Source organism: Pantherophis guttatus, chromosome 2 (genome assembly GCF_059756535.1).
Source record: "Pantherophis guttatus breed Tessera chromosome 2, ASM5975653v1, whole genome shotgun sequence".
NCBI classification, from domain to species: domain Eukaryota; kingdom Metazoa; phylum Chordata; class Lepidosauria; order Squamata; family Colubridae; genus Pantherophis; species Pantherophis guttatus.
Window position 1 is genome coordinate 252,043,014 of NC_142064.1, and position 24,148 is coordinate 252,067,161.

Below are 24,148 nucleotides of genomic sequence, written 5' to 3' on the forward strand. Positions count from 1 at the left end.
ATGTACTTTTTCCTCAGCCAGCTCTCCTTTATAGACATCTGCCAGACTTCTAGCATTGTCCCCAAAATGTCCATGGATTTTTGGAAAAAAGACAATACAATTTCATTGGCTGGATGTGGGACTCAGATTTTTTCCACCCTCATGATGGGAGGAGCAGAGTGCCTCCTACTGACCGTCATGTCTTATGACAGGTACGTGGCCATCTGCAAACCGTTGCACTATCCAGTTCTCATGAGCAGGAGGGTATGTGTGACCATGTCGGGTGGAGTCTGGTTTGGGGCGATTCTTCATTCAATCGTGCACACTTTTTGTGTGCTCCAGCTGCCTTTCTGTAAGTCTAATAGAGTGAATCAGTTCTTCTGCACAGTCCAAGCTCTGCTGAAATTATCTTGTTCAGAAACATCTACCTATGAAAATTGGTTGTTCGTAACTGGCAGTATATTACTCTTGGGTCCCTTCTCCATCATCCTGGCTTCCTACATCTGTATCCTTTTGACGGTCCTGGGAATGCAATCAGTGGAAGGAAGGCAGAAAGCATTTGGTACATGTCTTTCCCACCTCTGTGTGGTGGGGCTCTTCTATGGGGCAGCAGGTTTTAAATATATGAGACCCAGGTCTTACCGAACACCAGAACAGGATAAGGTGGCCTCTTTGTTCTGTGACATTGTGACTCCCATGCTGAATCCCTTGATATACAGTTTGAGGAACCGTGATGTCCTAGTAGAACTGAGAAAGCACATTCAGAAATGTAAGTTGCATATCTAGCCCACCTAACAAGGGCCACATCGGAGCCAATCGATGTGGCTATTTGGAAGAGAACAAAAGGAGAAAAATATTATGTAGAAGTCATGAGTAGCAATTACTAATAATCTAATCCTCTATGAAATCATCAAAGCTATTTAACTTAGTGGCTATTGTATCTTGTAATAGTGGAGTTCATACTGAAATTACAGCAGAGGTGAGTTTCAGCAGGTTCTGACCAGTTCTGGAGAACCGGTAGCAGAAACTTTGAGTAGTTCGGAGAACCGGTAGTAAAAATTCTGACTGGCCCCACCCCCATCTATTCTCTGCCTCCCAAGTCCCAGATGATCAGGAGGAAATGGGGATTTTGCAGTATCCTTCCCCTGGGTTGGGGACGGAATGGAGATTTTACAGTATCCTTCCCCTGGAGTGGGGTGGGAATGGAGATTTTACAGTATCCTTTCCCTGCCATGCCCACCAAGCCACGTCCACCAAGCCACACCCACAGAACTGGTAGTAAAAAATTTTGAAACCCACTACTGAATTATAGTATACGCTAAACTATGTGAGGTTGGGCCTCCTTTTGTTTGTCTTATATTATTCAGTTCATATTTAAAAAATGGGAGAAAAATGTCTCCATACAATGCATAATTTTACATTACACCAACACTCTGAGTCATGGAAGATCATTAGATGGTCCTATCTGAGCCATAGAATCTTATAAAGCAAGAATGTTCCTATCCTGCTTTCTGGAAAATATGAGAGTGTGTGGTTTCCTAAAATTAAAATTATGCAAGCTGTCAAACCGCTTGATATTTTAAAATCCCTATATGTTGCTTAAGTTTGTTTTGTAATGTGTTTGTGTAAGGATATTGTCATGGCTCTGGTCTACAAAAGTAGCCCCATAAATTTTATTGAAGTCAACCATTGCAACAACCAAGTTGACAGAGGAAATATGATTGAATTGTTGAGGGGTATATGGTCTTCTGTTAGTAACACTAATACATCGTCTTCAACCTTGGGAAGGACTGTCTGATACTAGGGAATACCAGTCTACTCCCAAATACCTCCCTTGTGGCCCAGCAGCCTCATTGTCCCACTTCACTTTTAAATTGTGTTGAAAAAAATAAATAAACAAGTGTCTAAAATTGTAGTTCTTTGCAGCAATATTGTGGCCTCCACAAATGCACCACCAAGATGGTAGTGTGTTAAAGTAATGTTTTGGGGTAGTTTATCCCTTCCCATAAAGGGGGCACTATGGCTCAGTGGTTAAAGACACTGAGCTTGTCAGCAGGAAAGCTCACAGCCTGGGTTCGAGACCTGAGTGCTACACATGGGGTGAGTTCCCGTTCTTTGCCCCAGCTTCTGCCACCAAGAAGTTTGAAAGTATGAAAATGTGAGTAGATAAATAGGTATCACTTTGGTGGGAATGTAACAGCATTCCATGCGCCTTGGCGTATAGTCATGCTGGCCTCATGACCCCGGAAAGTGTCCTCGGCAACATTTAATCCCCTAATTCTTAGTTATGGTTCATAATATTAGAATGAATAGAAGTATGTTGAGATAATTTATATAAAATATAGAATATTATGTAATTATGAATGCCAGATAGCATTGGCTGTTGTGTTCAGATCACATTCTGCAAAAATGCCTTGCTTTGGCTAGTCTGCTGAGGCAGCAGATCTGTCTTTATATAGCGAAACCATACTTAGAAAAATAAAGAAACAGTATAAACAATACTATTGAGGTTTAAAATATTTCATTTAGAAATTAGAAAGCATTATGGGTTAGAAACAACAACAAAAACATTTTAATTATAACCCAAGAATATGTGGATCATTGATAAAAAGTCCATCTGGACTTTGCAGTGGTTAGAATGAAGTACTATAGGCTACTTCTGCTGACTGCCAGCTGCCTGCAATTTGGCAGTTCGAATCTCACCAAGCTCAAGATTGACTCAGGCTTCCATCCTTCTGAGGTGGGTAAAATGAGGAGCCAGATTTTGGGGGGCAATATGCTGACTTTATCAACTGCTTAGAGAGGGCTGTAAAGCACTATAAAGCGGTATATAAGTCTAAGTGCTATTGCTATTTAATATGGAATTGCAGATTAAACAAAAAATAAGGTCCTTGTGCAATACCAATGCATGTTTTGCTGGAACATTTTTTAGTGGGAAAGTTGCAATTGAATTTCTGCAGGTGATGATCATAACTCTTCCGAGTCATGCTCCCAACTCCTGACATACTTTCCCAAGTTTCTCTGATAACTGGTTGTTTTTATTTGCATTGTCTGGTTGGCATGCAGCTTTTGATAGTTTGTCATTGTGAGCTAACAACACCATGAGCTGCTCCCAAACTTGTATCTGGAGTCATAGCCAAATGATTCTTCTGTAAGTAAATTATTCTTCAATAAACAAGTAAATTCTTCCACAATAAATTATTCTTTTATGCATTGTGGATATTAATTGCTGCCCTTATGGCAGATTTCATGGAAGTTTCAATCCAACCATGTGGATGAGCTGTGTATTCACCAGCAAAGTGGATCCTCCCTTCATTCTGGGCCAGTATCTGAGAATAATGGGTAATCTGGTATGGGGTGTATGTGCTGAATGCTCCCATAGAGTATTGGTCAAGGGTCCATTTTTGTACCACATATTTGCCACAGACCGATTTGAGATAAATTTTAGATACTTGATGGATTTCCACAAGATCATCCATCACCACATCAACACACTTTTCATCACTGAGTGTCGTATAGAATTCAGAGTCAGAATACCAAGTATAGGATGCCAGAAGGACGCCTATTCCGTGGGGGAAGTTATGATTTGGATAGTAAATTGTTCGTGATGGGAGATCTGTGATTGATCTCCCTCCGTGGATCCCCTCCTTCTCCCAAAACTTCTCAGTGCAAACCAAGGCAATTTTAGTAGCACTTGCATAAGTCAAAGACCGTAATGCCCGGGTTTTGGGAATGGAAAGAGGTGGCACAAACTTGATGAGTCGTGCGGCTCTTGCTGTAGCTGTGATGAGGACATAGTCAGCAACCAGAGATGTAGACCTGGACAACCATTTGTAGAAGACTCTCACTTTGTTTTTGGCACGAACTATCTTCTCCACAGTGCAACTGAAATGTACAATTTTAACCATTTCCCGGAAGAAACTTTGAGGAAGTTGATCAAATCCACCAGTAATTTCATCAAAACTGAATTTGAGAGAAGGAAAAAAACAAATACAAGTACAGTTTATCAGTTATTTCTAAGTTATCTCAAAAAATGTTCCTTGTTTCTGAAGAGAATGCAATTAATGTCAACTCTGAAACGGGTCAGGCCTATCGCAGCCATCTTTCCATTTCCAAAGTCACCACACAGCTTGGGGGAGGAGGAGGGGAAGAGGCTTGGAATGCCGACCTGCCAAAACAATTTGCTATCTCCTGGGAACCAAGGTCATCCCAACCGCCACTGACTAGAGACTGAACCCTGTTGCCAAGGAGATGACACAGCACCCAAATTGGACAACAGGACCTGCCACCTAGGAGGGAGGGGGGATGCTTAACTTTTAACTATGCAAAAGAGCGGGAAATAGCCAGAGTTGTTTTTAAGCTCGTCTGTGCCCAATTGATGTACTCAATATATTAGTGCTTTGAAGAAGATGGAGTTTCAGAGTACTGATTTACTTGGGTTCATCAGTCAGAACCTTGACAATACTTGACAATGCAGTCCAATACTAGTTATTTTAGCCCATCTACTTGAAGTCAAAGATTAGTTTCTGTTTCTGTTCAGTACTATTTTAACTGTCATAATCGCCAAGAAGATAGTAAATATAATTTATATTCAAAAAAAAGCTAGAGAAAAATTTTTAACTATCAAAATAAATAACAAGAAATGCACTAAATGAAAGAAATAATACATGAAATAAACTATTTTAAAAAGTAGCCTTTGGTCCCCCTCCCCCTTCCCACCATCTTGTTTACCTGCTATTCGAAAAAATGAAATGATCCATAACAGAAATAAGGAATGAGTTATGAAATCCAGATTCTTCATTCAGGAAATCACCAATCATCTCAACAGCTCCTTTGCTCAAATTTCCTTCCTTAATGAGATATTCCTAATATACAAAGAACATTTGATGGGGGAAATACTGAATTTTGTCACTCATGAATATACAGTAGAATTCTTCTTTGATTGCATGGATCTAATGCAAAGGCAGACAACCTTAGGAGGTCAAGAACCAAAGTTTCTGGAAAAGTGCAGTAGGCAGGTGAATGAGGGAAGCAATACATCCATAGGCTACCACAATGATAGCAAACCTATGACACATGTGTCAAAGGCAGGGGTGAAATCCAGCAGGTTCTGGCAGGTTCTGGAGAACCAGTAGCAGAAATTTTGAGTAGTTCGGAGAACCGGCAAATACCACCTCTGACTGGCCCCAGAGTGGGGTGGGAATGGAGATTTTGCAATATCCTTCCCCTGGAGTGGGGAGGGAATGGAGGTTTTGCAGTATCCTTTCCCTGCCATGCCCACCAAGCCACACCCACAGAACCGGTAGTAAAAAAAATTTGGATTTCACCACTGGTCAAAGGTGACACTCCCTGATGTTTTGGGTGACATGCCAATGTTCACCCATATCCAACAACAACTATTCTCGAAAGCATGCCCCATTCTCATGTGATTTTCTGGGGGGGTGGACCTTGGAGGTCATGCAAGAGGACTATGCTCTTGTATGTCATTTGGAGCCTCTGAAAATCAGGTGAGAACGGGACAGGATTTCTCATGGATTTTGTAGGCTGCAAAGGCTGCAGAAGAGCATTCTTTGAAGCCACTTTACGAATGAAGCTGTAAGAGACGCCTCCCGTCAGCTGCAGGGTATGCCAACAGAAAGAAAATACCACATGAAGGTAAGTGGCATGTGGCAGATCCTGAAAAGTGTGGATCGCAGGGGCAATCCCCAACGCTCGCGACCCTTTCTGCCTCAAAACAATAAGAAGTTATACTGCCAATTCCCCCCTATATCCTGACAACAGCAGGGGAAAAGGAATTAAATTCTCTTTCTACAAAGCCAGTTATGTTGTTAATTGTAGGAGAATGGGGTGGGGTGAGTGGGTGGACTTATGTGCATCATCAGCTCAGAGTCATTAGGTTCCCACAGATAGTCCAAGTCCATCCCCTTCTGAATTCCATTCACCCTTATCTAGCTCTAATGTAATGCTGAATCTTAGCTGACCGGATTCTTCGGTGTAGGCTTGAATAAATCTTCTATGCTGCATTTTAATGGATTGTCCTGATCCTTTGACCTTGACATTAATATAGGATGATGCACAGTGAGTAAAGGATGAATGCAGGTGTCGATTTTTATTTTTTAGTAATCTCTTTGTACAATTCTGTCAGCTGCAGGTGTTTTCATTTCCTTTGGGTTTTTTTTCCCCACTGATAAATTCAACCAGGCAATTCCCTACTATTTTGAGCAGTTCTAACCATGTTCATAATAAAATGTATATCAGTTTGATATACATTTCTCCAAATATATTTTTCTTTTCCTTAGAATTTTGATAAACATGGCTAGGCTTGGCAATTAATTTTGTACAATATATTTTGTACATTGCTTCTTAATACATCTAATTTTCTGCAAGTTTCCTCTGAGAGATTTTTTTTTAAATTGGCAAATTACATTGCGAACTTGAAAAACCATGGACTTTAGCGGAGTTGCAGTTCATCCATTAGACTGGTTCAAAACTGCATTGTCAGTTGAATGTGACCGTTTCCCTTATTATTAGTGTTGAAAAGCCATAGCAAGTTATTAATGTGGTTCACTCTTCTTTAATCCCATACTCATAACCCTAGACTCAGGGGTGGGCTTCAGATCCTTTAGCAACAGGTTCGCTGCCCCATTGCTGGGTGGGTGTGGCCATGGTGGGCATGGCCTAGTCAGCTGTCTGCACCACGGTGAGTGGGGGCATTTTTGCCCTCCCCAGGTTATGGAGGCTTCTTTTGAGCCTCCGGGAGGGCAAAAACTGCTTCCCCCATGGTCCAGAGGCCCTCTGGAGGCCAGAAACAGGCCCATTTCCAGACTTCTGGACCTCCTGGTAGGCCTGTTTTTTCCCAGACCCTCTGCACTACCTCTGCACTTACCTGGAATGATGAACAGGCTGTGTGGAGACTCCTGGGAGGGGTGGGCTGGGCATGGCCAGCCAGGGGTGGCATTTGGGGGTTCGGCAAACCCCGGCAATCCTTGGCTACAGGATCGCCTGAACCCTGCGAACCCCCACCCCTGCCTAAACTGCTGATGTTATTTTTATAATCATATTATTGGGAACAACATAATCATCTGAAGAAGATTTTTCACTTTGTAAGAAGAATGAATAATAACATCAGTTTTACCTTTGTGGAAAATGAATCATATTTTTCCTTCAGAAGAGTACAGTTGTCTGTGACCTGAGTAGGAGAATACATATAGTTAGTTGCAACTTCCTTCCAGTTTGCATTTGCCTTGAAGTTTGAACTAAGTTGGTCTCTCCATATAAATGAAGCAAAAAAAAAAATCTCTCCTGTTTTGCTTTGTGTAATTTGTATCACTACTTGAATGTTCTCCTTTGCTCATTAAGAAGACCTGCTCTCTTTTGGGAAAACACATCTGAGAAGGGATGACCACTTTCACATTAAATGCAGCCTCTGTTTTCACCTGATTCCTATGAAACAGGAAAATTAATATCCTGTATCTAATACCATCTTGCAACTTTTCTAGGACATTTGCCAAATTGACATGTTAGATGATAGATAGATAGATAGATAGATAGATAGATAGATAGATAGATAGATAGATAGATTAATATAATAATAAAATAATAATAAAATCACCCTGCCCCGTCAACAGCAGTTCACATGAGCCATTTAATAGGCTCCATCCCGCTCTGGGTTCCCTAGGCCTGCTGGCAGAACCAGGTCTTCAGCGCCTTCTGGAATTACATTTATTATTACATGTAATATTACATGTAATGAATAAAATTAAAAATATCGTATATTCAGGTGCTTTGTTATACATGCCAAGCAGTGGTGGGTTCCTCCTGGTTCAGCCCAGTTCTGCCGAACCGGTAGTGGTGACGATATGACATCACTGAACCGGTTCTGCCCCCCCCGCCGCCCCCCCGCATTATTCTTACCTTTTATTTGGCCCCACCCCCAATCTATTGCTGCCTCCTGAGTCCCAGCTGATCGGCTAGAAGGAAAAAAACTGTTTAAACTCTTGCCGCGGGGCTTCAAAGGGCCGCCCTACAGCTGATCAGTGTTAAAAGGCAGTGTGGTGGTAGACCGGTACCTCCAAAAACAAATGAGTAGACCGGTGCCTGCAAAAATAAATGGGTAGACCAGTGCCTCCAAAAATAAATGAGTAGACCAATGCCTGCAAAAACAAATCAGTAGACCAGTACAGCCCTGCAAGCAGTTAAAAGCCTGGTAGATCAGTACCTCTGCTAAATCCTAAAGAATTGTCATATGACTGTCAGGCCACGCCCACAAAATAGGCCACGCCCACAGAACCAGTAGTAAAAAAAATTAGAACCCACCCCTGATGCCAAGTAAGTTTATGATAGGTTCCAGTGGTCCTGCTTTTTTCATAAACTGGAGTACTTTAGTATAAGAAATATATATATACAATGAGTTAGAAAACACATCTGAAGTTTACAACTAAATTCCTCCAGCTAAGTTTGATTTACAAAAGGCTTTGAATGTGATGTATGGAATCCTTATCCATATCTCATCTTTAATGTATAATGCCATGCTTCTAACTTAAGAACTAAATGGATTAGTTGGTCATCAGGTTATGTAGTAAAATGAGTAAAATTCACATTCATGGGGATTTATATGGCAAATACAAATAAAGATAATTTTGTTTTATGTATAGGTTTATGTATATGTATATAATGTAAAGCTTTAGGCTTTATATATTATAGGTAACTGAAGATATCAAAGCAGTTGCAGAAACATATAGTGAATAATATTTTTACATAATGAGGGTCTGCCTGCCTGTCTGCCTGCCTATCTATCTATCTATCTATCATCTATTTAATTAGTTTTATGGTTTTAAATGTGGTTTTTATATTCTGTAAGCCTCCTTGAGTCACCATGGGCGAATAGGCGGCAATATAAATTTAATAGATAGATAGATAGATAGATAGATAGATAGATAGATAGATAGATAGATAGATAGACAGATTTTTGTATAAGCACCATTTGATAAAATTGTATCTACTTATCTCTTATTATTTATTTAATATGCAAAGTGATTCTAGGTGGCTTAACCATAATATAAATATTAATAGCGCTTAGACTTATATACCGCTTTACAGTGCTTTACAGCCCTCTCTAAGCAGTTTACAGAGTCAGTATATTATCCCCAACAATTTGGGTCCTCATTTTACCTACCTCGGAAAGATGGAAGGCTGAGTCAATCTTGAGCCTGGTGAGATTTGAACTGCCAAATTGCAGGCAGACAGCAGTCAGCAGAAGTACTGTACTCTAAACCACTGCACTACCGTGGCTCTAAAACCATCAAAACTATTTAAAAATCCTTAACACTATTAAAATAATTAAAAACTAGATTGAATTGTGTGGCTCTGTTATTTAATGTGCACTTTTTAAATATTTCATGTCATTTAATATAATATTTTGTATGTGATATAGAGTGCTTTATGCACATTGTTTCAGTAAGTATTATAGCAGCCTTCCCCAACCTTTCCCATCCCTGATATCATCCCTGATCTACCACTCTCAAAATACAAACCATAAGTATAAGTATTGCTGAGCACATTGTAAGCCGCCCTGAGTCTCTGGAGAAGGGCAGCATATAAATCAAATTTTAAAAAAAAAAGAAAGAAAAGTATACGAGTACATTAGATTTTTCTGCTTGTACATCCAGTCTACTCCTTTAAACTACCTTGTTCAGAGTCTCATCAAACAGCTGGCTTGCAGACTTTCCCTCCTCATTGGGGTTAAGTTGGTATCCAAAGTTTTCAGGATTGTGGGGTGTCATTTTTTGCCTGACATTTTGAATTAAATACCAGCCATTCTGATCAGTCTGATTGAATGGATTTAGACGAAGTTTGAACTTTTTAAGGTATTCACGTACAATTCTGTGAAGGGAAAAAGAAACCCAGATTTATTTGTGAACTTATTTCTTTATCACAGCAAGAGAAAAACACAAATTTGTCAGATTAAGGATTGTTCTGCTCTAGCTTTATCTGGTTCTCAATGACCACCGAGGACAATTGTCTGTCCCTACCATTGTTCTCCTGGAATTGCACCTTAGAAACAGACTGATCATTATCCAGGTAATAGCTTGCAATCCTAATGACTACCGTATTTTTCGGAGTATAAGACGCACCTGAGTATAAGACGCACCTTAGTTTTTGGGGAGGAAAATAAGAAAAAAACTGATTGGCAGGTGGATCAGCCTCCCAGAATACCCCCAATCAGCTGTTCCTAGAGGTGAATTTTAGCAACATTTGATTGTGAGCTCTGTGCCTTGCTTTTTTTTTTTTTTTTTTGCTTTTTTTTCTGCCTCTGAAACTTCTGAAACTCTGTTTCAGAAAAAACTTTTTTTCCTGCCTCTGAAAGCCTCCGAAACAGAGCTTCAGAAAAAAAAGCCTCTGAAGCTCTGTTTGGGGGCTTCTTTTCTGAAGCTTCGTTTCTGGTGCTTTTTTCAGCCTCTGAAACCTCTGTTTGAGAAGCTGGGCGGGGCTACATTCGGAGTATAAGATGCACCCAGATTTTCACCCTCTTTTTTGGGGGGGAAAGGTGCGTCTTATACTCTGAAAAATACAGTACTTGCTTTGATAGCAAAGCAAGATCCTCCATTAATTCGTATAACCCCCACTGTGAAATTATATTTTTAAAAAAGTTTCACACCTCAGCTTTCCATGACAGAAACAGTCTTTATAGGAGAGTCAAACAGTTTCAAGGAAGTATCTATCCTTAATTTAATACAAAAGTTTGAAATAATAGTACAGTTTCCAAAATTACATAATTCTAGTCTTATTCTCTGGAACTCTCCACCACCATCCAAAATCTAGCTGGCCTTGACATAGCTGGCATTTCTGAAAACTTTAAAAATGTGGCCATTTCCCCAGGTTTAGGACATTGACGCGGCCCATGAAATTGGCTACCACTACCACTCGAAATTTATGGCTATTGCAGGGGTGGGCGTCAAAAATTTTAGTAAGGGGTTCTCTGCCTGGTTGCTGGGTGGGTGTGGCCATGATGGATGTGGCCTAGTCAGCCTCCTGCACCACAGCAGGGGGGAACGTTTTTGCCCTCCCTGGGCTCCAGAGGCTTTCCTCAAGCCTCCAGGAGGGGGAAAACAGCCTGCCCAGGCTTTGGAGGGCCTCTGGAGGCTGGAAATGGGCCTGTTTCCTGCTTTCCCAAACTTCCAATAGGCCCGTTTTTCACCCTCCCCGAGCCTCCATGCGTGCCCTGCACTTACCTGCATCCAAAATGGGCCACATGAGGATTCCTGGGAGGGGAGGGGTGGCCAGCCAGAGGTGGGATTTGGGGGTTCTCCGAACTGCACAGATCTTAGTTAGAGGTTTTCCCGAACCCCTGCGAACCCCCAGCAGCCCACCCCTGGGCTATTGTTATTATATGTCTTTAAATGAGTTTTACTTTTATATGGGCCACCCAGAAATGATGTTGCAATATGTACTAGTGCAAGCTTTCTGGATAGTTTTCAGAACCAAGTCCTTATCAACACAACTGTTGTCCTGTTCCAGTAAGCAATTTAACGGTTCTCATTTTTCTAACAATATACCTAGCATTTCAGGAAGGCAACAATTTATTAAATGTGAATGAATTTGCCTCTCACATCAGATGATGGATGGAGAAAGACCTTTCAATCAACCTTACCTGTGAGTTTTGGGCAATCGCATCGGTCCCACATCCACATACCAGTCGTCTTCTCGGTGAGTCTTTATGCGTCCTCCCACACGGTTACTGGCTTCCAAGATTACAACCTAGGAGAAAAGAGTACCGATGAAGAATGGATTGTTCTAATTTCCCTCTCTTCTCATTAAGTGTTTGGTGATCTGTACCTATGTCTGCCTCCCCTTGCAAATCTCCCTTTGATTTCACACGAGCCTTGATTTACCTTTGCAAACCCTTATTGGCTGAAGTTATATTCTCTGTTGGCTATTAATATATTAGAGCAATTATTATAAAATTTGATACTTTAATTCCTCCTCCTCCTCCTCCCTCTCTCAAAGCCTACTGCAACAAGCCCCTACAGTTTTATTGGCAAAGTATTTGCAGAAGTGATTTGCCATTGCTTCCTTCCAGGGTCTGAGAAAGAGAGACTGGCCCAGGGACATCCAATTGGCTTTGAACCTAAGGCAGAACTAGAACTCACAGTCTCCCAGTTTCTAGCCTGCTGTCTTAATGTCTACACTATACTGGCTCCTCTAGGAGACCATCAATTAAATCAAAAATTCAGATAATTGAAGTAAATATTCACAAATAATAATTAATTTTTAGTCTTTATATTATTCAGGCTGCAGGCTACTTCTGCTGATCATTGGCTGCCAGCAGTTTGGCAGTTCATGTCTCACCAGCTCAAGGTTGACTCAGCCTTCCATTCTTCAGAGGTCGGTAAAATGAGGACCCAGATTGTTGGGGGCAATATGCTGACTCTCTAAACAGCTTAGAGAGGCTGTAAAGCACTCCGAAGTGGTATATAAGTGCTATAGCTAAGCGCTAAGTCTATACATCAAATATTATAGAAGTAGTTCTCAACTTACAACCATGATTGGGACCAGAATTTCCATTGCTGAGCAAGGCAGTTGTTAAGTGAGGTGTGCCCAATTTTACCATTTTTTGCCATGGTTGTTAAGCAAATCACACGGTTGTTAAGCAAACCCAGCTTCCCCCATTGACTTTGCTTATCAGAAGCCAGCTGGGAAAGTTGCAAATGGTAATTCACATGACCATCATAAATACATGCCAGTTGCCACACATCCAAATTTTGATCATGCGACCATGTGGATGCTGTTGTAAGTATGAGGACTGGTCATAACTCACTTCTTTCAGTACCGTTGTGACTTCAAAAGGTCACTAAACAAACAGTTGAAAGTCAAAGACTACTTCTACTTGCCCATCCCAATGACTCCTTGTGTTCAGAAACCATCCCAAACACATGTAATTTGCCTTTTTATCAGCTGAGTAAAAAGGCAATTGGGTAATTACCTGATGTCCAGCTTCTCTGAGTAATTTGGCGGCAGTCAATCCACTAATTCCTGCTCCAACAATCACAATGGTCTTAGGTTTCAAGGTCTTTCTTAGACCATCCCTGGCAGTAGCCAGCCAGTTTTCATATTCAGGCTCCTTGAAACAGTCTTCCACATTGGTAACATGATTTTCTGATCTGGGCACACCCAGGAATAGTACCAAGAGAAGTAGTACTAGAAATAAGCAAAAACAGGTAATAATTTATCTTTACCCTAAATATCTCTTTTATTCTTTACTTATATCTACTTCACTTGCATCTTACCGCTTTTGAATATTTTAGAGTATGGATAATAATTGAAAAAAATTGCAACATGGAGTCCATTTTGTCACAGTTTGGAACATTTGAATCCCTTTGGCTCCTCCCCCAATTTTTTGTTCTTATCCCCAGCAGCTAATCAGCATGTCTACTGGGCATCCTCTTTGGGAGAGGGGAGAAACAGATATTTTTGGGTGTAGTGGTTAAGGCATAGGACTACAAACTAGGAGGTGGTAAGCTCTAGTCCCGCTCTAGGCACAAAGCTTGCTGGGGAACTTTCAGCCAGTCACTCTCCCTCAGCTGTAGGAAACAGGGAATGGTAAACCACTTCTGAAGCTGTTGCCAAGAAAACTGCATGAGCGTGTCTATGTTTTGACAAGGACTGGGCAAAGGTGAAATCCAGCAGGTTCTGATAGGTTCTAGAGAACTGGTAGCGGAAATTTTGAGTAGTTCGGAGAACTTGTAGTGGAAATTTTGAATAGTTCGGAGAACTGGCAAATGCCACCTCTGGCTGGCCCCAGAATGGGGTGGGAATGAAGATTTTGCAATAGTCTTCCTTCAAGAGTGGGGAGGGAATGGGGATTTTGCAGTATCCTTCCCCTACCATGCCCACCAAACCACCGGTAGCAAAAAAAATTGGTTTTCATCACTGGGACTGGGGTTAATATTAATGTAAGAACATTCCCACCAGCCATATCCAAAAAAATCTAGCTAATTCTATTAATAATCCAGTATGATTTTTATGAAAAGTCTTGGGTATGGTTGGAAATGAAAAATCGTGTTAATGATGGGTTAAAATATTGTTGATGATGGATTTCCCAAAAAAATTCAATATAAAGGCAAACCAATTGGATGTGGAATCACACCCTTATATTAGAATTAGAATTAGAATTAGAATTAGAATTCTTTATTGGCCAAGTGTGATTAGACACAGAAGGAATTTGTCTCCAGTCCATAAACTCTCAGTGTACATACGACAATAGTGATAGATCATTATCATAGTCATTATCATAGTCATTGTAAATATATATTCCATGTGTTTTGCAATATACTGTAACACAGAGGATTTTTTAAAATACATTTTATGCAGTTGAATTTATAATATTGTAATTATCCTGAGGAATTCCAAATTGTTTTCAATAATTTGCACAAAGTTAAAAATAATCTAAATCCAATTAATTATGTTTCTGTAACATTTAAATTATATGGCTGCTCATCTTATGTAAGCAGCACTGAGTAGTTTATATAGTTAAAGCCAATAATATAATAATACAAAGTAAAAATTAAAACGTAATGGAATCCAACAAGAATAAACAAAAATGTGGCAGCCCTGATATGTCACTTTTCCCTGTTCTTCAACTCCCATGCTATTCTAAGATTTCCTCTTATGATCCATGATCTAATAAACTTATTTTTGAAATTAATTGAGGGGCAAAACAAAAGCTTTCTACTTGAATGATGTAATTATAATAATTCTGCATCCTTTATTCTGTCATTTCATAGCTTCTATCTCACTTGCGTTTATGAGATTTGGAAAACCCCACAAAAGATCTAAAAATGAGTAATCAAAGAAGATCTGTGCCATGAATTTCCATTAGAAAATTTGCTTTATAGCAGCACTACAGCAGAAGATAAAATAATTGGAGGAATGCAAGTACTAATATGCTAAGTTTTTTTTTATTCGATATGTGGCAAAATATCTTAAATCAACAATCTTTCATTTATTCCACTACACAGAGATACACACAAATTTCAGCTGATGCCACTTTAGAAGTGGGCATTCCAAGTCAAATACTTCTGGCAATGGGATCCAAATATTCTATTTAAAAAATTTTAACTGTGGGAATTCATCCTACTGGATTCACAGTTAACCTACTAGTTTAATAAAAGGTTGGTTGGTTCATTCATTTATACAAAATCAGATTATTGGTCTGCTTAATCCTAACGGTTCCTAATATGGTGTCTTCCATACATTGACTTCTCCTATCATCACTCAGCATGGCGCAGTGTATCACAGAAAAACGAAATAATAAAAATAAGTTTAGCTTATTCTACTACACAGAAACACAACTCCTGTTCTCCTCAGATCTTTTTCAATAGAAAGATCAGGGGCTTAATCTCTGGCTTCATAGGCTTATTATAATACTGAGTTACAAATAATTATGCATTTTAACCTGTATTGGAAACTCAGAACAAGATAATTCACTTACAGAAGGACTCCATCATCTTTCCATCAGTTGATTGCACTGACTGTATTTTATGGAGAGCAAATAGTGCTGAATAGCCTAGTAATGTGGTTGAGAATCCAAGAAAACTGGCTTTCTGACATAAAACCTTTCTCTTGTTTTATAATGCAATCACTACGCCCAGGGCTATTCCAGCAAATGATGGTTCATGACACCTGATATGCTTAAGCAAATTTAGGATTGTACACATTCTATAGCAACAATGCCATGTCGCGAATTCCTAGAATATTGCATAGGAAATGCATAAGTTATTTTTATTGCTTTAAAAGTAATAACAGAAAAAGAAAATTAATAGAAGAACAATTGTAGTGTAGATACATACATTCTCAAAAAAAAAGAAACCATGCATAAAAAGTGCTTTTTTAAAAAAGTGAAAGAAAAACAAAAAATAAATTTAAAAAAACCCAAATTATAATATATTGTTAAAACAGTTCTACAATTCTGCAATATATACTTACCTATTACAAATATTATTCAGGTTCACACACACACACACACATATACATATACATACACACATCTATATAACTATCATTCATCTTTAACTTATTGTACTTTGTATAAATGCATGCCATATATTCTTTGAATTAGCCATACAAAGTCTACATCTTTAGGCAGTCTACCATAGGTGGCAATAATGACTTCAATCCATTGGGTAAATTGGACCGTACATTTATCTTTCCAATGCTGCATTATCAATCTTTCGGCCATAGTAAGGGCATGGAGAATCCATTTACATTGCCCAATTGTCAAATTTTATGAAATAAATGTGTAATTTGAGAGAATATTATTTTCTGAACATTTTAATTTTTGTCACACAGTCATATTAGTAATTAATCCACTACTTTCCCCCAAAACGTAATAAGTATAGGACATTGTAAAAAATATGTGCCTTAAAGAAGCATTATCCTGATTACATCTCCAACAAAATATTGTCCTAGCAAGGCGGGGGCAGGGCCAGTGGTGGGATTAGCCCCAACCGGCTGAATCCTACCTCTGCCTTTGAGGCAAGTGGCCGAGAGGCGGGGCTAGGTGTGATGAGTGACATCACCCACCCAGTCACATGACCACCAACCACACCCACCCAGCCAGTCATTAGGGCAGAGAACCAGTTGTTAAAAAATTTGAAGCCCACCACTGTTCAAATTTCACCAGGCTCAAGGTTGACTCAGCCTTCCCTCCTTCTGAGGTCAGTAAAATGAGGACCCAGAGTGTTGGGAGCAATATGTTGACTCTGTAAACTGCTTTGAGGGGGCTGTAAAAGCACTATGAAGTTGAATATAAGTCTAAGTGCTATTGCTAATGATTACCGTTCAGTTGCATTCACTTCCATTATGATGAAGTGTTTGAGAGATTGGTAAAGGACTGTATGGTTTCATGCTTTCCCCCTATATTTGACTCATTAGTTTGCCTATTGCAAGAACTGCTCTATAAAAGATGCACTTTCCTGTGTGCTTCATCTTAGCTTGGGCGCACCTGGAGGAGAATACTCATGTGCAAATGCTGTTTGTTGATTTTACTTTGGCATTCAACACATTCATTCCTTAGCATTTGGTAAACAAACTGGGCCTATTAGGTTTAAATACTTCTTTATCCAGTAATTGTATACTGGATATCTTTATTGATAATACCCACATGAGTTTCTGCGAGTTGAAAAAAAAAGTTTCTGGCTCCATCTCCTTGAGTATGGGTTCCCCACAGGATTGTGTCTTGAGTCTGCTACTGTTCACCTTGATGACCCACGACTGCTGTGCCAAATCTGCTATGAATCTTATTGTGAAGTATGCGGTTGACACAGCAATGGTAGAACCAGGGGTGAAATCCAGCAGGTTCTGACAGGTTCTGGAGAACCGGTAACAGAAATTTTGAGTAGTTCAGAAAACCAGCAAATACCACCTCTGGCTGGCCCCAGAGAGGTGTGGGAATGGAGATTTTGCAATATCCTTCCCCCAGGAGTGGGGAGGGAATGGGGATTTTGCAGTATCCTTCCCCTAGAGTGGGATGGGAATGGAGATTTTGCAATATCCTTCTCCTGCCATGCCCACCAAGCCACACCATACCCACCAAGCCACGCCCACAGAACTGGTAGTAAAAAAATTTGAATTTCACTATTGGGTGGGACGTATCCGGGATGACAATGAAGATGCTTATGGGGAAGGGGTAAAGTCTGGTGGTCTGGTGCAATAAAAGTAACCTGGTTCTAAATGTTAATAAAACAAAGGAGATCATTGCAGACTTTAGAAAGAGCCAGCATGGTCATACTCCACTCCGTATCAAGGATATAGCTATAGAGATGGTCAACAGTATTAAGTACCTGGGGGTGCAGATAAATAACCATCTGAACTGATCTCTCCATATGTCATTGTGTGATTTTAAAGTATTTCTAGCAGGACTACCAGATTCTGTAACAGCTTTGTTCCCTATGCCATCCATCTGGTAAACTCACAAGATTCGTTTTTCTCACCATGTACATGTATACATCCGGACGAGACTGTGTTGTTTCTCTGTGTCATATAATATATGTGGATATATGCATAATTTTGTATTGTGTTTATTTATTTATGTAATGTATATTTTGGAAGTAATGACCTTTTGAGAGCTGTATGCAACAAAATTTCATTTTAATATATGCCGATTAGTGTACATTCAAAGTGACAATAAAGTTATTCTATTAACATACTAAATATTCATTGTGTATTAGTTGGTCCAAAGTCAAATGCCCGCTTCCATCAACATTTTCCATATTACCATCTATTTCCCAATTTTTATAATTGAGTTTTCCCATAAAGTCAATCTAGCATGGAAAAAGGAGTCAAATCTTCTTTTACTAGACATTACATTTCATAATTTTCTAACTGACATAATTGTTTCCAGACATACTAGAGTTCTACTGTATTTTGATAATCATACCATCCATTCAATCAAAGGTGATATATATTTAAATTCCAAAGTTGTCCAAATTGGAAAATTAACACCAACTCTTGGTTTCCAATATTTAATATTTGATAATAGGTAAGTATGATTATATAGCTCCAGATTTGGAAAACCAAATTCTTCTGTGTTAATTGGTAGTTGCATTTTGTGCAATATTCTTGGAATCAAGGAATCCAAGAATATGGGATATTTTCTAAGCACATGACCTGGGATTCTCTCAGAATAAAAATTAATCTGGGAATAAGATTCATTTTGAAAGTGTTTACCTTTCCCCCAAGGGTAAAGTTTAATGACTCCCATCTATCAATATCAGAATTGCATATTTCATTTTAAGACTATTTTAGGAATGACAGATAATGTAGAAAACCTCTATAAAGATCTATCTGAACATTATGCAATACCTAAAAATGTGGACATACCATTGCTTTGTATATAAGAACATTACAATGTTGGCATCTTTATTTGCAATCTGGCATTCTGAAGAAAGTCTAAAAGACTGGTTTGACACCTTGTAGAATTTATGATGATTTTTCTTCACAAAGGACTAATTTCCAGGCCTTTAGCACTGAGCCATATCTGAGTGACAATTTATATTTTCTCACTTAGAAAATATATCAATAATTTCCCATTTGAGTTTTCTTTAATATATTTCAGGTGGATGCCATTAGAACTCAGAGGTTTGTTACAATAATCAATATTTTGTGACTGCCTTCTTTTTAAATCTCGAAAAACTACTGGATCCCCAGAAATTTCTGGATGTTCAAATGCAAAGTAACCAATGTGGAATGGTTCATTGGGTGGAGTGGCTTAGAAACCCCACAGTTGTGGATTTTAAGCTCACATTCCTTTGGAGTTTAATTGCACATCATTCTATATGAAAAGTATTTCCAATTCAACCATTATTTTCTTCAAATAAGATTAAGAAAGATATGCGTGCCTGAGGCAGTGGATGGATGGAGCAACACCACGCATGAGGCAATTTTTAATGGGCCTGAAGGAGAGGTGGGTTTCAGCAGGTTCTGACCAGTTCTGGCGAACAGGTAGCGGAAATTTTGAGTAGTTCGGAGAACCGGTAGTAAAAATTCTGACTGGCCCCGCCCCCATCTTTTCTCTGCCTCCCTAGTCCCAGCTGATCAGAAGGAAATGGGGATTTTGCAGTAACCTTTCCCTGGAGTGGGGAGGGAATGGAGATTTTACAGTATCCCTCCCCTGCCACACCCACCAAGCCATGCCATGCCCACCAAGCCACACCCACATAACTGGTAGTAAACATTTTTGAAACCCACCACTGGCCTGAAGCATGATTCAAATGCTTTTTATAAGACTGATATCCTGGCAAATGAAGAGGTAAAATAAAGTAAAAGTGTATGTTAGCGAAAAATAGGGAGCATAGATGTCATTAAAGTGCTTTAAAACCAATGGGTTACATCAGTGATTTTCAAACCTATCTTTTTGTCTTAGAATGTACTTCCTTCCGTCCTTCCTCCCATCCACCCATCCACTCATCTATCACATTTATATAGCCACCCATCTCACAAGAAGCAAATCTAGGTGGCATACAATAAACATCTTAGTAATATTATAAGCATCTAATTCTCCTTAAGTTTAAACTGCAGAATGTTTACTTGATTGGTCTCTATGTCCCTTTCTGGAATTTCTAAATTTATTTGACTGTTGAATGATGGTAAATTTATTGGGGGAATATATTTCAATTGCACTTTTGAAGATAAGATTGTGGCTATTTTTTCATTTTCCAATAATGTTATTACATTTTGCAAAGCACACACAGCATAAACTAACAATCCAGAGAAACAATAAGTTTTTTAAAAAAAGAATATGAATAGAAGTGTAAAAAAAAAGAAAGAAAGAAAAAGAGCGGAAAACATAAACATACAGAAAGAATAACTTCCGACTTTTTTCAAGGATATAAAGAATGTTGACATTCAAATCTTAGTTTAAGACTAAAATAAAATATGTACATTTTCCTCCCAAAAGAAAAGGGAAAATTAAAAAAAAAACATTTTTCCCTTTTGTAAATATTGACAATCATCAAATTCATATGTCAAAATTAGATTTTCTCCATCACCTGCAAAAAGTCCACAAAGTCCACAATTACAGATGAATTTTTTCATCAATTTTCCTCTCATCAGGGCTGTTAATGTGCAAGGGTGGGATTCAAAAATTTTAGCAAGGGGTTCTTTGCCCGATTGCTGGGTAGGCATGGCCATGGTGGCCGTGGCCTAGTCGGCCTCCTGCACCATGGCAGGGGGGGGGCGTTTTTGCCCTCCCCGGGCTCCGGAGGCTTTCCTCAAAAGAAGGCTCTGTAAAGCCCAGTCAAACAGTAAGGGAGCAGATCAGAGGTGGGCTTCAAAAATTTTAGCAAGGGGTTCTCTGCCTGGTTGCTGGGTGGGTGTGGCCATGGTGTGGGGAGGTTTGCCCTTCCCGGGCTCTGGAGGCTTTCCTCAAGCCTCCGGGAGAGCGAAAACAGCATCCCCAGGCTCCGGAGGCCCTCTGGAGGCTGGAAACGGGCCCATTTCTGGCTTTCCTGAACTTTTGGTAGGCCCATTTTTCGCCCTCCCCAACCCTCCACACATGCCTTGCACTTACCTTCATCCAAGACGGGCTGTGTGGGGACTCCTGGGAGGGGTGAGCGGGGCGGGGCCAGACAGGAGTGGGATTTGGGGGTTCTCCAAACTGCACAGAATCTTAGCTAGAGGTTCTCCCGAATCCCCAGCAGCCCACCCCTGTTAACATGGCCATCGTTGCCCATTCTGTCATCTTTATTAACCATTTGTCTACTGTAGATATCCTAGGATCTTTCCAACTCGGAGCATATAAAAGTTTATTACCGTAGCAATAAAACATCTCACGATTTTTCACATTGTTTTATCCATAACAGTAACCCCTTAAATATTTTACCTGTTTTTCAATCTTAAAGCCTGTTTTATTCATTAATTCTAACTGGTCATTTTGTACCGTGTTTTTGGTTTAAAAAAATTTGTCTTCTGTTTATTAATCTTAAATCCAGCTACTGCTTCGGAGGTCAAAGACAACCTGTATAGCCAGAATGTGGTGACCTATGAGCCAATTGTGATTCAGAAAACTGACTTTCTCAACTGAAACTTTTTCAGTGACCAAACATTCCTAAGATAGAATCCTTAGTTGCACACCTACTTGGAACAAGTACTATGGGGAATTCCATGCCACAGTCACACACAATTTACCAATTAACCATTGAGGTCTCACGTATTGCAAAATTTTTAAAAAAGCCTTTAAAGGAAACAAAAAGTCTTTAAAGGAAACAAAAATACGCAAAGTTTTAGCAACAATCTAAATGATGAAGAATGCCTCCCCTTTTGCTCAGTGCCCTTTCTGAAAGCGAGACCTAGTATAAGGGCCTAATAAAAAGTGGGGAGAAGAGTGAAGATAAGTCTTTTCATGAAGAAGAAAGCTTGGAAGTTACTGCGTAACTTGCTCTACCAAGGGTCACTTGGCCACATTGCGCTGCTATTTGTTGATTGATTAAGGTAGATTAGATTAGACTAGGTTCTAGAAAGGTTGAGAAATATTTTAATGAATTAATTTAATGAATTTAATTAAACATATTAATAATTGACATTATTCATTCATTATAGAATACCTTATTGTTACATGGTGCATATAACATGGGCTATATTGTCTTACATTATATTTCTAATATCATACATTCTACCAGAATGTCTTGGGGAAGGAAATTCTTGTATACAGGTTGTCTTCAACTTACAACCATTCATTTAGTGATAGTTCAAAGTTACAACAACACTGAAAAAAGGGATTTAGGATTGTTTTTCACAATTGTTACAGCATGCTCATGATCATGTGATCAAAATTTGGATACTGGGCAACTGGCATGTACTTGTGACAGCTGGCACTGTCCTGGGTTCATGTGATCACCATATGTAAGGTTCCCCGTCAGCTTCCGACAAGCAAAATGAATGGGGGAAACCAGATTCAATTAACGACTACATGATTCACTTAACAGCTGCAGTGATTCGCTTAACAATTGTGCTAAAAAGGTTGTAAAATGCGTTAAAACTCAGAATACAATTGTCTTGCTTAACAATAAAAATTGTGGCTTGGTTGTGATTGTAAGTCAAGCAGTGGTGGGTTGCTACAGGTTCTCCCTGGTTCGGGAGAGCTGGTAGTGGTAGTGGAAATCTTCATAAAAGAGCGAACCAGTTCACTCTGAATTTCATTTGGGCCCTCCCCACTGCCCCCGCGCTATACCTACCTTTATTTCGTTTGTTTTTTGATCAGCTGTAAGGCATGGCAGAGGCGATTGCCATGTCTCAGCTGTATTTTTTCCCAAAGCGCTTGTACGATGCAATCGCGGCGATCGTGCGCAAAGCACGTGCACAATGCAAACCGGTGGTAAAACTGATTAAAACCCACCACTGAAGTCAAGGACTATCTGTAGGTGTAGTTTGTGTTCCCTTTCCATTGTTTAAATATACACTACACAACTACAGGTAGTCTTCAAATTATGACTATAATAGAGCCCCGAATGTATGTTCCTAAGTGAAAAATTTGTGAAGTGATGTTCCTAAGTGAAAAATTTGTTAAGTGAGTTTTGCCCCTTTTTACGACTTTTCTTGCCATAGTTGTTAAGTGAATCATTGCATTTGTTAAGTTAATAAGACGGTTGTTAAGTGAATCTGGATTCCCCATTGACTTTGCTTGCCAGAAGGTCACAAAAGCTGATCACATGGCATGGCCCCAGGACATTGCAACCGTCATAAATATGAACCAGTTGCCAAGCATCTGAATTTTGATCACGTGACCATGGGGATCAGGGGTAGGTTCTACTTACCTTTACTACCGGTTTGCAAAGGGGCCGTGCACTCGTGCTTGCTTTGCTCTCATGCACGCGCACTCTTCTGCACATGCGCAGAAGCATTTTGATGATGTCGGGGTCGGTGGGCGGAGCATCCCACCAGTTTTACTACCGGTTCTATAGAACCAGTGCGAACTGGGGACAACCCATGACTGATGGGGATGCGGCAATGGTTGTTAAGTGAGAAAAACAGTCATCATAACTCACTTTTTTCAATGCTGTTGCAACTTTGAACAATCACTAAATGAAGTTGTAGGTTGAAGACTACCTGTACTTTATTTAAACAAGTGACCATAAAGCACAGACATCACCTCAAACTGATAAATATCTTCTTATTAGAGCATTACATTAAAGATTACTTTATCCCAAGGACAGATTAGTATCCTATTGAAGCAACATCTGAGCTGTGGGTATTTGCTATATTCCTCTCTCAGGATCTTGTATTCACACATCTGAAAAAGTAAACTGTGGCCCACAAATTGATCCAGTAACTGTGTTAGTTTTTTAAAAGTCACATTTTTGTTGCTTTTATAGCATAGAATTAATGCTATAGAATGTTAGCTCTCTAAAAATAATTGTACTTAGGGAATTTATATAGTTACAGGGCTTCCCGTGCTAAAACGTAAGAAAGAAGATAAGATAAGATAATAGACTTCCGTCTCGGGAGATGTTGCAGTAGACGTTGCATTTAAGTCCTTGCGTAGATTCCTGTAAAAATTACAGAAGCAAAGTTAATCAACCAGTGTCACATTCCAGTGTCAAGAAAAGTCAGAACAAGGAAGGGGTACAAAGTTCAGATAAAAAAAAAAAATCTGGAAGAGTTTACCTATCAATGC

General features: G+C 39.5%; 2 protein-coding genes across 2 annotated transcripts; one reads left to right on the plus strand and one right to left on the minus strand.

Annotated features, from left to right (window-relative positions):
• On the plus strand, positions 1 to 765 carry LOC117668041 (olfactory receptor 2T27-like). Its single transcript, XM_034421730.2, has one exon. It carries the CDS (start codon positions 1 to 3, stop codon positions 763 to 765), a length of 765 nt encoding a protein of 254 aa, XP_034277621.2.
• Positions 766 to 3,125: 2,360 nt separating this feature from the next.
• On the minus strand, positions 3,126 to 15,485 carry LOC117668040 (L-amino-acid oxidase-like). The gene is made up of 7 exons (XM_087883848.1): positions 15,470 to 15,485; positions 12,962 to 13,176; positions 11,630 to 11,736; positions 9,666 to 9,861; positions 7,115 to 7,168; positions 4,711 to 4,844; positions 3,126 to 3,942 (listed from the first exon to the last, which is right to left on the minus strand). Exons 1-7 carry the CDS (start codon positions 15,483 to 15,485, stop codon positions 3,186 to 3,188), a joined length of 1,479 nt encoding a protein of 492 aa, XP_087739974.1. The 3' UTR covers positions 3,126 to 3,185.
• Between the last annotated feature and the right edge of the window lie 8,663 nt (positions 15,486 to 24,148).